The 15,937-nt window shown below is 38.7% G+C and overlaps 1 protein-coding gene across 4 annotated transcripts in view; it reads left to right on the top strand.

The window, feature by feature from the left end:
- LOC122565289 (ran-binding protein 3-like) overlaps positions 1–15,937 on the top strand; it is a 109,437-nt gene that overhangs the window by 87,774 nt on the left and 5,726 nt on the right. For all 4 annotated transcript variants that reach the window (XM_043721087.1, XM_043721086.1, XM_043721089.1 and 1 more), the window contains 6 exons: positions 1,100–1,209; positions 4,409–4,493; positions 4,997–5,132; positions 5,591–5,715; positions 12,117–12,237; positions 15,527–15,669. In XM_043721087.1, coding sequence (XP_043577022.1) covers positions 1,100–1,209; positions 4,409–4,493; positions 4,997–5,132; positions 5,591–5,715; positions 12,117–12,237; positions 15,527–15,669 — 720 coding nt within the window. The remainder of the gene's footprint in view (positions 1–1,099; positions 1,210–4,408; positions 4,494–4,996; positions 5,133–5,590; positions 5,716–12,116; positions 12,238–15,526; positions 15,670–15,937) is intronic.

The raw sequence follows: 15,937 nt of genomic DNA, 5'->3' as shown, positions 1-15,937 counted from the left end.
ATAGTTTCTTGAAGGGAGCAATATTGAAAGAATGGGATTGATATCAAATTAAAATTAGGTTTGTTGGGAATTTCTGTTCCTGAAAGTTCTTTTGTTCTGTAAAAGATGTTTCTTGGAATACTAGCAGAGTCCTACAAAATATTCATAATCAAAATTTGTACATTTAACCATCATGCCAGCCCTTTCCCTCCTTTCACCAATCCTACAATGCCACCCTCATTCTATTCTTTCACTACTGGCCATCTGATGCCATCCTCTCCCTCCCAATCTGCCAATGCTAATTGATGCTTTACTATTCCAGCTTTCCCATCCAACCCCTCATTGCTATTTCTCATTCCTTCCTTTGCTATCCCATGACCCTAAATCATCACAATCTTTCTGTACCACTCCTCCCTTCTATTCCTTCTATCCTATCCCCATTCCAAGCCATTTCATCCTTTCCTCACATGCATTTTCTTCCCAGTGCCCCAAAGCCAACACACACCAGTGCTTTCCCTTCTTCACAGCTGATATGCTGTACAACACCTCTTCAATTTCCCCCACCATCCCAAAACAGCCTTGGTGTAGTTTGGTCCATATTGCCGTATACTGTTGTTTTTCTCATCCAGGATACCGCAACTCCCACTCCTCTTGAACTGCTGTCATAATAGTTCTTCCCTGGGGTAACTTTGTAACTGAGCTTTGCTTAAATGATGGTTTTATTTCAAACAGTTCCACTCCCTCAATCACAAAACTATTAGCAGAAGCTTGTGAATCAATTGCTGTGGACCTCTGCACATCCCATATGCCTTCCTGCCTCTGCAGGTCACTAACAGATCAGAAAAGTGCAAATAGTCAAAAAAAAACCTCTCACTCCTATTACAGAAAAGTTAGTTTTCAGTTTTACTTTGTTTTGAAATTAGAAGCTTGTTCTGAAGCTCGATAGCTTAAATATTTAGAAAGTAAAATCCACCTTGACTGTTTTCTATCTATTATATAACACTCAGTAAAAACTAGAGTGTCGAGAGACTGGCAAGACCAGCTGATGGTGTTGGGAATTTGTAACAGAGATGACCCATATTCTAGTTTGTGCATATCTGTTATATGTGATATGTTGCAGATGATGGAGGGCAGTGATTTTACATGTCCTCTGAAGCAAAGTTCTGCGGATGGAGAAACATTGCCAGCAACCAACTACTTCCTCCAGTACATCAAACAAAACACGGTAAAGTAAGTGGCTAAATTTAATTATTCATATAGAATCAGTAAAACCTGTAACTTCCATCTCCGGGACTGCCAGGGACAACTGATAACATGTTGTTAGTTCTGTTTAGAAATGAGGATTGGATGTTCTTTAAGGGCATCTAAGGGCATTTGTAAAGAATATTGTCTTTGTCCATGCACTTCAAACTTACCTAAAGTGATAAAGATGTAGTTTTGCAGTGTTTCTCAAGTTGAGTAATAGTTAACTCCTTTTATCACCGATTTTAGTCTTTCTCAAGTCTGTTGACGTTCTTGATATCAGTATCTGAAAATTGAGATTGCCAGATTCTCATCTTGGTAAGGCTGTCTTTGGGGGCGATAAGTTTTCTTTTATTGTCAAAAGCTCTTACCCGTAAGTGATGTTACCAAAATCCAAGTATCAACCTTGACCTTATTATGAGAGTAAACTTAGTCATAGTCATAGAGATGTACAGCATGGAAACAGACCCTTCAGTCCAACTTAGGTCTCTTTTATATCATTCCCCTCTCACCCTAAACCTATTCCATCTAGTTCTGGACTCCCTGACCCCAAGGAAAAGACTGTGCCTATTTACCCTATCCATGCCCCTCATAATTTTGTAAACCTCTATAAGGTCACCCCTCAGCCTCCGACGCTCCAGAGAAAACAGCCCCAGCCTGTTCAGCCTATCCCTATTGCTCAAATCCTCCAACCCTGGCAACATCCTTGTAAATCTTTTCTGAACCCTTTCAAGTTTCACAGCATCTTTCCGATAGGAAGGAGACCAGAATTGCACTCAAGATTCCAACAGTGGCCTAACCAATGTCCTGTACAGCCACAACATGACCTCCCAACTCCTGTACTCAATACTCTGACCAATAAAGGAAAGCAAAGCAAACGCCTTCTTAACTATCCTATCTATCTGCGATTCCACTTTCAAGGAGCTATGAGCCTGCACTCCAAGATCTATTTGTTCAGCAACACTCCCTAGGACCTTACTATTAAGTGTATAAGTCCTGCTAAGATTTACTTTCCCAAAATGCAGCATTTCACATTTATCGAATTAAACTCCATCTGCCATTTCTCAGCCTATTGGCCCATCTGGTCAAGATCCTGTTGTAATCTGAGGCAACCCTCTTCGCTGTCCACTACACCTCCGATTTTGGTGTCATCTGCAAACTTACTAATTGTACCTCTTATGCTCACATCCAAATCATTTATGTAAATGATGAAAAGTAGAGGACCCAGCACTGATCCTTGAGGCACTCCAGTGGTCACAGGCCTCCAGTCTGAAAAACAACCCTCCACTATCACCCTCTGTCTTCTACCTTTGAGCCAATTCTGTATCTAAATGGCTAGTTCTTCCTGTATTCCATGAGATCTAACCTTGCTAATCAGTCCCCCATGGGGAACCTTGTCGAACACCTCACTGAAGTCCATATAGATCACATCTACTGCTCTGCCCTCATCAATCCTCTTTGTTACTTCTTCAAAAAACTCAATCAAGTTTGTGAGACATGATTTCCCACGCACAAAGCCATGTTGACTATCCTGAATCAGTCCTTGCCTTTCCAAATACATGTACATCCTCTCCCTTAGGATTCCCTCCAACAAATGGCACACCACTGACTTTAGGCTTACTGGTCTATACTACCTTGGCTTGTCCTTAACACCCTTCTTTAACAGTGGCACCACGTTTGCCAACCTCCAGTCTTCCGGCACCTCACCTGTGACTATCAATGATACAAACATCTCGGCAAGAGGCCCAGCAATGACATCCCTAGCTTTCCAGAGTTCTCTGGTGCATCTGATTAGGTCCTGGGGATTTATCCACCTTTACCCGTTTCAAGCCATCCAGCACTTCCTCCTCTGTCACACGAACATTTTACAAGATGTCACCATCTATTTCCCTACAGTCTATATCTTCCATATCCTTTTCCACAGTAAATACTGATTAATTCAAAGAATGAAAAGGAAACATCAGTGCTATCGTTTGCTCAATAAGTTTGGGGTGCACATATGAATGTCCATACCAAAGTTGTTTCTAACATGGAGATGCAAAAGAACCCTGTTCTATTTATCTTATTTCTTCTTAATTGGCCACTAGTTAGGGATTTCTAATAATAATGAGCAAGACAGCATTTAACAACCAATGAAATGTTTCATGCTTAACTTTATATATTCTGACCCTTAAATAAATGATGTCAAATTCAATTAATCATAACGATCTGAAAGGTATGTTCAGATGAAGATGAATATCCAGCCTGATTTCATAGAAATTCATAATTTCTCATCTGCACTACCACAATGTCTCTTGTGTATTGAGTTTTTCATTCTACTGCACTACCCAGATAATTATTGTAAGTACCTACTTGCATGAAGAAGTGCTTTCTGGTATCAGTCTGATGTGGTCCTTTACTGATTTTTGTCTCTGTCCTTTTTCCTGTGTTTATAATTTATCTTCAACTTTTGCTTGAAAGTCACTTGATTCATTTCTTATGATATCTTGTGTTCCTATATGCTTAGCCTGAGAAGAGTCAGTGTCTAATTCTTGCCAGCCTCTCCTTGGGAAATTTCAGGCTCCAGAAGTTCATCTCTTTGTCAGCAATGTAAACAAAGACTGAGTTAAGATGCTTACTTTGTATCATAACCCGAACATGATGTAGCCATAGCAGAGTATTGTAAATGACGTCAACCTGATTAGTTCACCATTCTCTTTACTTCATTGATTACTGAACATGCGGGATACTGTTTAAAAATAAGCAGTCCTCTATTTTGATTGAAATGAGGATTTCTTTTCCCTCAAAGTTCATGTTTTTTGGAACTTTTTTCCCCAAATAATGATGAAGGTAGCGTCTTGAATATTTTCAAGGCTTGTTAAACAAGGGATTTAAAGGTTAACTGAGTAGTACATATGTAGAGTTGAGACCACCATCAGATCAACTGCAGCAGGTTCAAAGGGCTGAAGTTTTACTCCTTTTAATTTGTATGTTCTTCCACTAAATATTGAGCCTGATTCCCAATCTAATACACTTCCTCTTCTAGAAAGAGTTTGACACCATTAATTAAATGTATCTGCTCTTCCCTCTGCAATTCTTCAAATGTGTAGTTCTTTGCACTTAACCATTCTGATTGCACCTGATATATTTCTGCCCAATTTGTTGGAAATTATTTATATATTTATTTATTTTTATCTGTCAACTACAGTCTGTTGGACTCTGGAGAAAATGCAGATAGTAACGCAAGAAGTGCCAAGTTTGTGTTTGGGGAGAACATGAGTGAGCGGGTATTGGTGAGTACAGCAAATTAAACATTTAATTCGTATATCCTCTTCACTTTGTACCGATTATTGAAAGATGGCAAGTGTCAAGTAGAAGACAGTCTCTAACATATATAACTTGACATATTTGGAGTAGATCTGTTGAATAGTTTGAAGATTTTTAGTAGCTTAACATGGTATGGACATTAATTGGTGGCTGACAGGTTGTAATCATTTGCTATATTTGAATATAGATTGTAATATGGTTTGGAGATGCCGGTGTTGGACTGGGGTGTACAAAGTTAAAAATCACACAACACCAGGTTATTGTCCAACAGGTTTAATTGGAAGGCACACGAGCTTTCGGAGCACAGCTCCTTCATCAGGTGGTTGAAGGAGCAGCGCTCCGAAAGCTTGTGGGCCTTCCAATTAAACTTGTTGGACTATAACCTGGTGTTGTGTGATTTTTTAAGATTGTAATATGGTAGCGAAGAGATGATCAGTAATATACCTAGAATTATTCATTATATTTACAGAGCTTACCACGAGCAGGTGATGTGAGCATTGAAAGCAACAAAGAGCAGCTATTTGGAGAAAATGTACCTGTTCCATCAGGATCTCTTCCTGAACCATTACCGGAAGCTACACCTGAGAAAGCTACTGACTGGTTAGGTATGGGATATTATTCGTAGTTCCACCAGCCTTTCATAAAAACAAAAACTACTGCAAATACTCAGCAGTCCAGGCAGGGCTTGTGAAGAGAAGAAAAGATTTTAAGTTGATAATATTAATCAGAACACAAGTTACTATTGACCTGAAAGGTCAATTCTACTTTTAACTTCAAGCTGCTCTCTGACCTGCTGAATATTTCCAGCATTTTGTTTTCATTTCAGTTCCTCAACACTTACAGTATTTAGTTTTAGTTTCCAGACCTTTAACACAATATATTTTATACGCTAGCATTGTAGGATTTTAATTTGTTTTATGGAGTAGTGTGAGCACAGATCATTGCTGCATTTATTTATGGAACAAAGGTTACTGCATTTGAAAACCGAATTGGTGTGGAGCATTATGGGGTCCAATGAAACCTCAAATATATGCAAGGAGTAATTATCTTTGTTTAATTCTAGTAAATAATGTGACTGAATCACTAGAGGAATCAGCAGCTGCTTACACCAAAGCAACAGCCAAGAAATGCTTGTTGGAAAAGGTGGAAGTTATCACTGGTGAAGAAGCTGAGAGTAATGTCCTGCAGGTATGTGATTTAAAACTCCAGAAAACCTGTTATTTGCATTTAATTTGACTAATTCTTGATTAGTGCTGTCCATTCTACTCAATTGTCTCGATTACATTTTATTTGTTTTTTTAAATAATCTCTCTCTTTGTAGCTGTCCTAGAAATCTATTTCCAAGATTACTTCTGAGAAGTATAAAAGTGGCAAATGGCTGTCTAGGTCTTCAAGTGAACAGAAATAGTTCAAATAGCTCATTGACTCTCATTTGCAATTTTGTTGGCCAAGGCAGGTCTTACTATTTTAACCCCAATCACCTTCCCCTATTCCATTTCCCTTCATATTAGGTACTTGTTTAGTGTTTAAAATGTTTTCTTTTAAGAGTTTGATTCCATGTAAGATTAATGTTAATCTCAAGTATCTACTACTTATCAACCATCTGTGGTAACACGTCTGAATTTTTGTTCCATTATTTTGGCATCTGTACCAGTCCATTCTTCGGCTTCACTAAGAAGTTGCAACATGTTGTAGTATTGCCTGTAGTCCTTGGTAAAGTTCTTCTGAAACTCTAGGAGATCTCTTCAAATCTCCACTGAGTTTTAGAGATCTATATGGTCAGTGCTGAAATCTTGAGCTTTCAAATTTTACCCATTTTTATTTTATTGAGGTAATCAGTGCGTTAGGATGATCATCTTTCTTCTGTAAATATTCAAGTCCAGATCATGCGTCTTGTAGGTTCTGGCTTGTGTTTTCCATTGGTACACTTGCTAATTTAGATAATCATTCCTAAATGTTTTGATCTCATTATTTAGTGTTACATGTTTATCTAGAGAGCACCAATCATCTGTATGGTGTAGGATAAAAGGCTTTTGATGCACTTGGACCTTAACTTTCACAAGAAATAATGAATTATCTGGTTCTGTTGATATCAATGTGAAGTCTTGAGACAGTCATTAAATTGAGATGTATATACATTGAGATGTATAACACGGAAACAGACCCTTTGGTCCAACTTGTCCATGCCGACCAGATACCCCAAAGCAATCTAGTCTCACCTGCCAGCACCGGGCCTATATCCCTCCAAACCCTTCCTATTCATATACCCATCCAGATGCCTTTTAAATGTTGCAATTGTACTAGCCTCCATTACTTCCTTTGGCAGCTCATTCCATACATATACCACCCTCTGCGTGAAAACATTGTCCCTTTTATATCTTTCCCCTCACCCTAAACCTATGCCCTCTAGTTCTGGACTCCCCCACCCCAGGGAAAAGACTTTGTCTATTTATCTATCCATGCCCCTCATGATTTTATAAACCTCTATAAGGTCACCCCTCAGCCTCCAACCCTCCAGGGAAAATGGCCCTAGCCTAGTCAACCTCTCCCTATAGCTCAAATCCTCCAACTCAGGCAAATCTTTGTAAATCTTTTCTGAACCCTTTCAAGTTTCCCAACATCTTTCCGATAGGAAGGAGACCAAATTTGCACGCAAGGTTCCAACTGTGGCCTAAACAATGTCCTGTACGGCTGCAACATGACCTCCCAACTCCTGTACTCGATACTCTGACCAATAAAGGAAAGCATACCAAACACCACCTTCACTATCCTTTCTACCTGTGACTCCACTTTCAAGGAGCTATGAACCTGAATTCCAAGGACTCTTTGTTCAGCAACATTCCCCTGGACCTTACCATTAAGTGTATAAGTCCTGCTAAGATTTCTTTCCCAAAACGCAGCACCTCACATTTATCTGAATTAAACTCCATCTGCCACTTCTCAGCCCATTGGCCCATCTGATCAAGATCCTATTGTAATCTGGGTAACCTTCTTCACTTCCACTACACCTCCAATTTTGGTGTAATCTGCAAACTTACTAACTGTACCTACTTATGCTCACATCCAAATCATTTATATAAATGATGAAAAGTAGTGGACCCCGCATCAATCCTTGTGACACTCCACTGGTCACAGGCCTCCAGTCTGAAAAACAGCCTTCCACCACCTTTGAGCCAGTTCTGTATCCAAATGGCTAGTTCTCCTTGTATTCCATGAGATCTAAACTTTTTCACCAGTCTCCCACAGGGAACCTTGTTGAATGCCTTACTGAAATCCATATAGATCACATATACTGCTCTGCCCTCATCAATCTTCTTTGTTACTTTTTCAAAAAACTCAAATCAAGTTTGTGAGACATGATTTCCCATGCACAAACTTCTTCCTCGGTTGGAGGAAGAGCGCCTCATCTTCTGCCTGGGAACCCTCCAACCACAAGGGATGAACTCAGATTTCTCCAGTTTCCTCATTTCCCCTCCGCCCACCCTGTCTCAGTCAAATCCCTCGAACTCAGCACCGCCTTCCTAACCTGCAATCTTCTTCCTGACCTCTCCTCCCCCACTCCACTCCGGCATATCACCCTCACCTTGACCTCCCTCCACCTATCGCAATTCCAACGCCCCTCCCCCAAGTCCCTCCCCACTACCTTTTATCTTAGCCTGCTGGACACACTTGCCTCATTCCTGAAGAAGGACTTATGCCCGAAACGTCGACATTTCAGTAAGAGGCCCAGTAATCACTTCCCTAGCTTCCCACAGAATTCCAGGGTACACCTGATCAGGTCCTGGGGATTTATCCACTTTTATGCATTTCAAGACATCCAGCACTTCCTCCTCTATCATATGGACATTTTTCAAGATGTCACCATCTAGTTCCCTACATTCGCTACCTTCCATGTCCTTTTTTTACAGTAAACACTGATGCAAAATACTCGTTTAGTATCTCCCCTATCTCCTGTGGCTTCACACAAAGGCCGCTTGGCTGATCTTTGAGGGGCCCTGTTTTCTCCCTAGTTACCCTTTTGTTAATGTATTTGTAAAAACCTTTGGATTCTCCTTAATTCTGTTTGCCAAAGCGATCTTATATCCCCTTTTTGCCCTCCTGATTTCCCTCATAAGTATATTCCTACTGCCTTTATACTCTTCTAAGGATTCACTTGATCTATCCTGACATATGCTTCCTTCTTTTTCTTAATCAAAACCTCAATTTCTTTAGTCATCCAGCATTCCCTATACCTACCAGCCTTTCCTTTCACCTTAACAGGAATATACTTTCTCCGGATTCTTGTTATCTCATTTCTGAAGGTTTCCCATTTTCCAGCCGTCCCTTTACCTACGAACATCTGCCCCCAGTCAGCTTTTGAACGTTCTTGCCTAATACCGTCATAATTGGCCTGTCTCCAATTTAGAACGTCAATTCTTTTCCATCACTATTTTAAATCTAATAGAATTATGGCCACTGGCCCCAAAGTAATCCTCCACTGACACCTCAGTCACCTGCCCTGCCTTATTTCCCAAGAGTAGGTACATCCACATACTGACTCAGAAAATTTTCTTCTACACACTTAACAAATTCCTCTCCATCTAACCCCTCAACACTATGGCAGTCCCAGTCTATGTTTGGAAAGTTAAAATCCCCTACCATAACCCCCTATTATTCTTACAGATAGCTGAGATCTCCTTACAAATTTGTTTCTCAATATCCCTCTGACTATTAGGGGGTCTATAATACAATCCCAATAAGGTGATCATCCCTTTTGCAATTGGTTAACAACAATGTTTTGCTTGATAGAATAGTTTGATTTTCTCTGTGGAACAGTGACTGAATTGTGTGGAGCCCAGCCACATCTGGTGTGATACACACACAAATGTTTGAACAGGATGGATACTAATCTGTAGTGAAAATCAAAGTTAGCACAGTTTGGTGGTACAGTCTTCAGAATGTATGGTTAACGGTTTAAGTGGGCTTTCTGTCAGGTGACCGTTTCCTGATTTATTGAAGTATGGCTGGTCGCAAGCAAAATGGGGACGGATGTTCTGTGTGGTACTCATGTTCCCTGCCCACGTCTTCAGATTATGAGCAGGCAAAAGGCAGTCAATGAGCTATTTGAACCAGCTCTGTTCACACGAAGAGCTCGACAACTATTTGCTAAGAATGCCCATTTAAATACAATGGTTCTCTGTTGATGGCTTCCATTTTTATTTCCTTCAGAGAGACCGATAGGAACCAGGATACATCCATCCAACTAAAATTACCCTCTTAAGAGTCAATACTCAGTGCTAGTGAATATTGTAGTACTTGTTAAATCACTTTATTTGTCAATAATTGGAGAAATCCCCATAACCTTTGCTGAATTCAGTGAGTTTTTAAACTAATGAATCTTTTAGAATCCAAAACAGCTGGAATCATCCTGAAGTAAGCAAATAGGTTTTTATATGCACTGGTCATCTTTTCATAAAATGTGTGTGTGACAAAGGGAAAGTATATCAAACTGATCATTGGATATTCCATCCAAAATTATTTATGGCAGATGAAGGATACAGGTGAATAAGTCTTTTAGATTGGTGCTGTAGGAACCATCAAAAGAAACAGATGGAGAAGGAGAATTAGTGTTGAATTGTATGAGCTGTAAATCTTTAAATATAGTGATTGTTTTATATTTTACAAGTAGTCGAATTGACAATAATTCTCAGTTCTCTCTTGAGCTATCCAGAAGTTCTAGTAGTGCTTTTACCTTCCCTACAATACATCACCATTTGGTGTGTTTTAAAGTGCCACGTATTGATTACATGTAGATGTAACTTATAAGCCTAATAGTTCAGAGTGACCATTTTGACATTGGAATCAACATACGAAATGTGTACATAGTATTTCTACGTTTATCACGAGGTCTGTGTAACACTTTTAATACACTATAAGAGACTGAAAGAGTGAGGAATAGTGTTGGATAACCACATTTGATATAATCTCCCTTTGAATGTAGATTTAGTTCCATATTCAAAGCTACTTCCATACTTGCCCAACTGACTTAAAGGTATTAATGCACGTTTCTTGTTCTGTCAATCTATCTGCCTACTGTTGCCTCCTCCCAGTGAGACATACAACTAAAATGAGGCTACAAAAACAATTGATCGTGGGAAGATGTATGACATTAACTTAGATATTGTACAGTGTCAACATCTTAAAAGGAGACTATATATCTTAACCCCACTCCGTCCTTTTGGTTGACCATAGCCATATGTATATAAAAGTGGATACACATCCAGAAACTGAGTGACACTATCGAAATCAGGTGATAGTTTTTATGCATGCCTCTTTTATATGTCTTCTACTTTGCTGTGGTGACATTAGGTTTGTGGTGTATTCTCCAACTCATTGTGCTTTTGTGTTGGGAAAACATGTTTGTTACTGATCAAAATGCTTCAGATATGATTCTGATATCAGCTAGACTCCATAGTGCGCAGGCCCAGATGATGGACAGCCACTTTACAGGAGCCTTCAATATGAGGAAGCTTTAGAAGAGCCAGTGGAAAGAGCATAGAGGTCTATAAAATCATGGTATGGATAGGGTTAGTGGTAGTTGTCTTTTCCTTAGGTTGGGGATTTCAAGACTAGGGGGCATATTTTTAAGGTAGGAGGAGAAAGGTTTAAGCACACGGGTACATTTTTTACACAGGATGGTTCGCCTGTGGAATGCAATTCCTGAGGAAGTGGTAGATGTTGGCACAGTTACAGGGTTTAAAGACACTTAAATAAGTCCATGAATAGGAAAGGTTTGGAGGGATATGGGTCAGTTGCAGGCAGGTGGGACTGGTTTGGTTTGGAATTATGTTCGGCGTGGACTTGTTGGACTGACGTGTCTGTTTCTGTCCTGACTCTATGACTAACTCATTACTTCAAGTTAGAAATAAGCAGATTTTATAATGACTGGCAGTTTGGTGAAAGGTTGCTTTTGGATTGGTTAATAATTTCCCATTATTTCATTGGATTTGAAATTTTTTTCCCTAATTGCATTTATTTTGTTTTTTTATGGGATATAGGCATCACTGCTAAGGCCAGCCAGCATTTATTGCAAGTTCCTAATTGCCTTTGACGTAAATTGAATGGCTTGCTAACAATGTTCCCTTGAAGGTGCAACAATTTGGAACTTATTAGCAGGTTGCTCACCGCTTCATTGACTATAAAAATGTAAACTACTTATAAGTAAGAAACTAATGCTTGGGGGAGTTGTTACCTTCTCAGGGAACCCAGCTTGGTGTAGCCATTTGTGAGGATCATTAAGAATTAACCATTTTGTTGCGGGTCAGCAGTTGCATACAGGCCTGACTGGGTAAGCACAGCTGATTTCCTTCCCTAAAGAACATAAGTGAACTAGATAGGATACAATACAGTCTGATAGTTTTAGACAGATTTGCTTAATTAACTGAATTTCAATTCTCCAGCTTTCCTGTTGAGATTTGAATTCCTGTCTCCAGATCTCTAGTCCATGAACATACTTACTATTCTACTGTATCTGTTAAAAACAAAGAATTCCTTTGCAATTATGAGAAGGAAATATTTCTTAGCTTCAGAATATTCTTGATTAATTTCAGATTCAATGCAAGTTATTTGTGTTCGACAAGACATCACAATCCTGGGTAGAGAGGGGAAGAGGCCTCTTGAGACTCAACGATATGGCATCTGCTGATGATGGAGCCTTGCAGTCAAGGCTAGGTATGAGTGCATTTTCTGTACTTTCTGTTAAACACTGATACTTAGTGACACTTGCTGTTTGTAATAGTTATTTATTTTTTTTGTTAATGAATACTTATAATCTATAAAAATAGAAATTTTAGTTTTCGAAACATTACAGTACCTCATAAAAATGATGGTGTGAATCCTGTTTTGATTTTTCTTCTGTAAGTACTTCAAGAACCCGAAACACGCACATCCTAACCAAGTAATTTGTACCTGTACTTCCCAGTGCAGAGCACATTATTCATGCACATAAGCTAAATCACAGTGTGATTCCCATCCAATCTTGAGTTAGCTGATCGCAATAGGAGCAATCCTGCAATTGACCTCAGTAGCCCCAGCTGTTGAAGTGTTGGGCAGAGGAAAATTTTCAAAGACATTGTAGGATTACTTATTGTTTTATTCTATGTAGCATACTATAGTTGGACTTGGGAAATAATTCATATGTATAATTGCGAAAACTCATTGTGCGGGCAACAGCTACAAGAGAGAATAGATTTGTATCCTTTGTAAAGCCATGCATGGGGAGAAGGGTCTTAATTACTCCATTTTCCTTACCTGCTGAAATATTTTTGTTTTTGCATCCTCCATACAAATTTGGATTAAAATCTAACTTAATTAATGTTATTGTTTTGCAAACATTAAAAATAGCATAGTGTGTTGTAGATGATTGCTATCCAGCTTAAAAGGGTTGTGTTCTGAAACCTTTTCTTTCTTGTAATATGGATATAAAATTTTGATCAGGCCTGCAATCTCTTTAAAGAAGTAACCTAGATCACACAAGTCTTGTGGTCTTCCACAGTTCCTAAGTATATTTTTTTCAACCAGCTGCGAGGTACTTGTAAAATGAATTCAAGCAGATATGCAGTATTCTTTGTGAACAATATATTAAGTGAATTTCTGCTAAACAGACTTGACAACTTACGGTATGACATGCTGGAGCCATACAATGGCATGAGTTTACCATAGTATGGATTATCATCTCAAACAGAATCAAAACACAATGTTACTGTGAAATTGTTTAGCACTGCAGACCTTCCTTGAAAAGAGGCTTAACATAGAAATTGGCTTAAAACTCAGAAATGGCAGCTTAGTTTGGATTACATTTTGAATGCCTTTTATATTATAACCAAAGCATATGCAAATGCTAATCTTTTGACATGCCATCAGGAGACCTCCTGAGAATGTGTTCATGGTGAGGAAGATGAGTTTGGGTCTGAGATTGTGTTCTGTGGTCTAGCAATATTTTGAGAAGTGTCCCATGGATTAGGTGCAAAACTATACTGAGGATACAAAACCTTTTGTTCTTCCAGGATGGTTCTATTAGTTACTGCATCTTTCAATTGCTTGATAGAGCTTCAACCACATTGTACCACAATGTTTGAGGTTCAGCTTGAAAACATTGTCATTGTTGGTACTGATCATGCTCTTTTTGTTTTGTGTTACTATAAAAGTAATAGATGTTCAGCAATATATCTTTTACTCCTATTCTAGTTACTCTCAGCTGCTGGCGATACAGGTGAGACTCGCAGAAGGCTGTACACCCAACTCCAGAATTGCTTTTGTCACTTGGGATATTTGCTGTATCAGAACTTAGTGAGCCATTTCATCACCACACTCACTGGGATGGTACCACAGTTTATTGGCTTTGATTACAATGGTAGTTACACAAACTTGATTTATAATCCCTTCGGTTTAGAAGATTCAGGGTTTAAAACAATTTAGGGATTCGATTAGGCACTGATTTTCACTGATGGAGAAATCCAGAACAGGTGGGTATAACTTTAAAATTAGAGACAGAATTTTTTAGGATCATACAAGTTACTGCTGTCCAAAATGTATGTAAGTTGAGATATAAATCCGTTACAATCTAGATGAGTGTCAGAACAGTTTTGAGAGGCTGCATAGCTTACTTCTGTTTCTAGATTAATGGACTTTGTGCTCCACTTTCAGACAACCATGTTTTTGTCAGGATTGTGTATTCTTCAATAATTCTTTAGCTGCAGAGAGAAAATATTTTCTGTGTGTCGAGTGTATTTTCCTGTGTAGGGTCACTTCTGATAGAAGTATAAGAGAGATAAGACTCTTAATAAAGTGCAAACTATTAAGCCTGTGTATAACTTGTATTTCATCAAGGATTGAAGGAAAAAGGGATGCTACAAAAGAGAAAATGATGTGTGACATTAAAGGCCAAGAGTGTGAATTGTTGAAGGAAAAAGATGAGATTATAAATTATTATTAACTGATGTTAGCTGTTGATCTTCAGAGATTTAAACAGCTTGGAAGAAATCATGATGTACTGAGTAGACAGCTAATAACACTGACAAGGAAAATTAGTATGGTTAGTTTTGAAATTACGAACTGTTTCAGTTGTAGAGAAAGTTTAAATTTTCATTGAGAGCAAGGTCCTGGATTTATAGTTCAAAGTGAAATCAGTAATTGACAACATCTGGTATCGATTTGGTAAAGGCAATTTGATTTTTTTGAATAATTTTAGATTGATAAATGGTTTTAGTGTAAATGGATTTTCGGACAGCATTCATTAAGGTATTGCACAAAGCAGCTTGCTGGAAAAAAAAAATTAGGTGTATGGTACAAGAAGAAATGTTGCAGTTGAATACTGTTGATGGATAGAAAACAAAGTGTTAGCGTATGTGAATATTTGGAAATTAGTGCTTATGGTACGTACAGATGACAAAGACTTGAGCAAAGGAAGAACCGTATTGGAGGTAGATGATGACACAAAAAATATAATTGTTTTGAAAGGCAGTTATTCTCATTTTTTAGCCCCATAGTTAATATGGAACTTTAATTTCTTTCAAAAGATTTTGTTAGACTGCTGCTTCGACATTGATGCAAAATGGCTTTTAGTGTGCAAACATGAGTACAACTCAGGGAACTATGTAAAACACTTCAGCTATGAAATGTGAAACTCATCAGGAGGCTGACTCTTCCAGGTTTTTGATTTCCCACTGAGTGAAGCACAGCTCCATGCAAAGAATGCGGAAGATGATAATCAATTAAATGATCAACCCATTGCATCTTTACTGTAACAGAACGTATGAGTATGAAATGCCTAATTGTAATGTTGCTAGCTAAGAGCACTTTGTAAAGTAATGATCCAAAGGTATCTTTGCCAGTGAATTATAAAGTATTTATTTCAGCTGTTTAAAATGCTTCAGTATCTACATAACAAGAGCTAATCTACAATATGTGGTCAATACAGTATTAATTTTATACGTTCAGTGCTTTTCTTTCTTTGTTATAGTGATGCGGACTCAGGGCAGCCTTCGATTAATTCTAAATACTAAACTCTGGGCCCAGATGCAAATTGATAAAGCAAGTGAGAAGAGCATTCGAATCACAGCCATGGATGCTGAGGACCAGGGTGTCAAAGTCTTTCTCATATCGGTATGTCTGTCGGTAGTGCATCATTTATATATATTGCAAGAACTCGAACTTCAGTCTTTTAGTCTGCTGGTTGTCTGCACAAAAATCCACTGTCATGTTTCAAAATCTTCAGTAAAAGTAATAACAAGCAGAAGGGGAAGGAAGGCATTGAAGTAGACAAATAGAAGCCCTCTCTCTCTTCCCCTGTCTTCTCTCCCCCACGTCCTCTCTCCCCCCTCTCTCGCTCACTTTCTCTCCGCCGCCTTCTCCCTCCCCCTCTCCCCTGCCC

The sequence above is a fragment of the Chiloscyllium plagiosum genome, chromosome 31, assembly GCF_004010195.1.
Source record: "Chiloscyllium plagiosum isolate BGI_BamShark_2017 chromosome 31, ASM401019v2, whole genome shotgun sequence".
In the NCBI taxonomy this organism is placed as follows: Eukaryota; Metazoa; Chordata; class Chondrichthyes; order Orectolobiformes; family Hemiscylliidae; genus Chiloscyllium; species Chiloscyllium plagiosum.
This window is presented reverse-complemented; position numbering and strand designations above follow the sequence as displayed.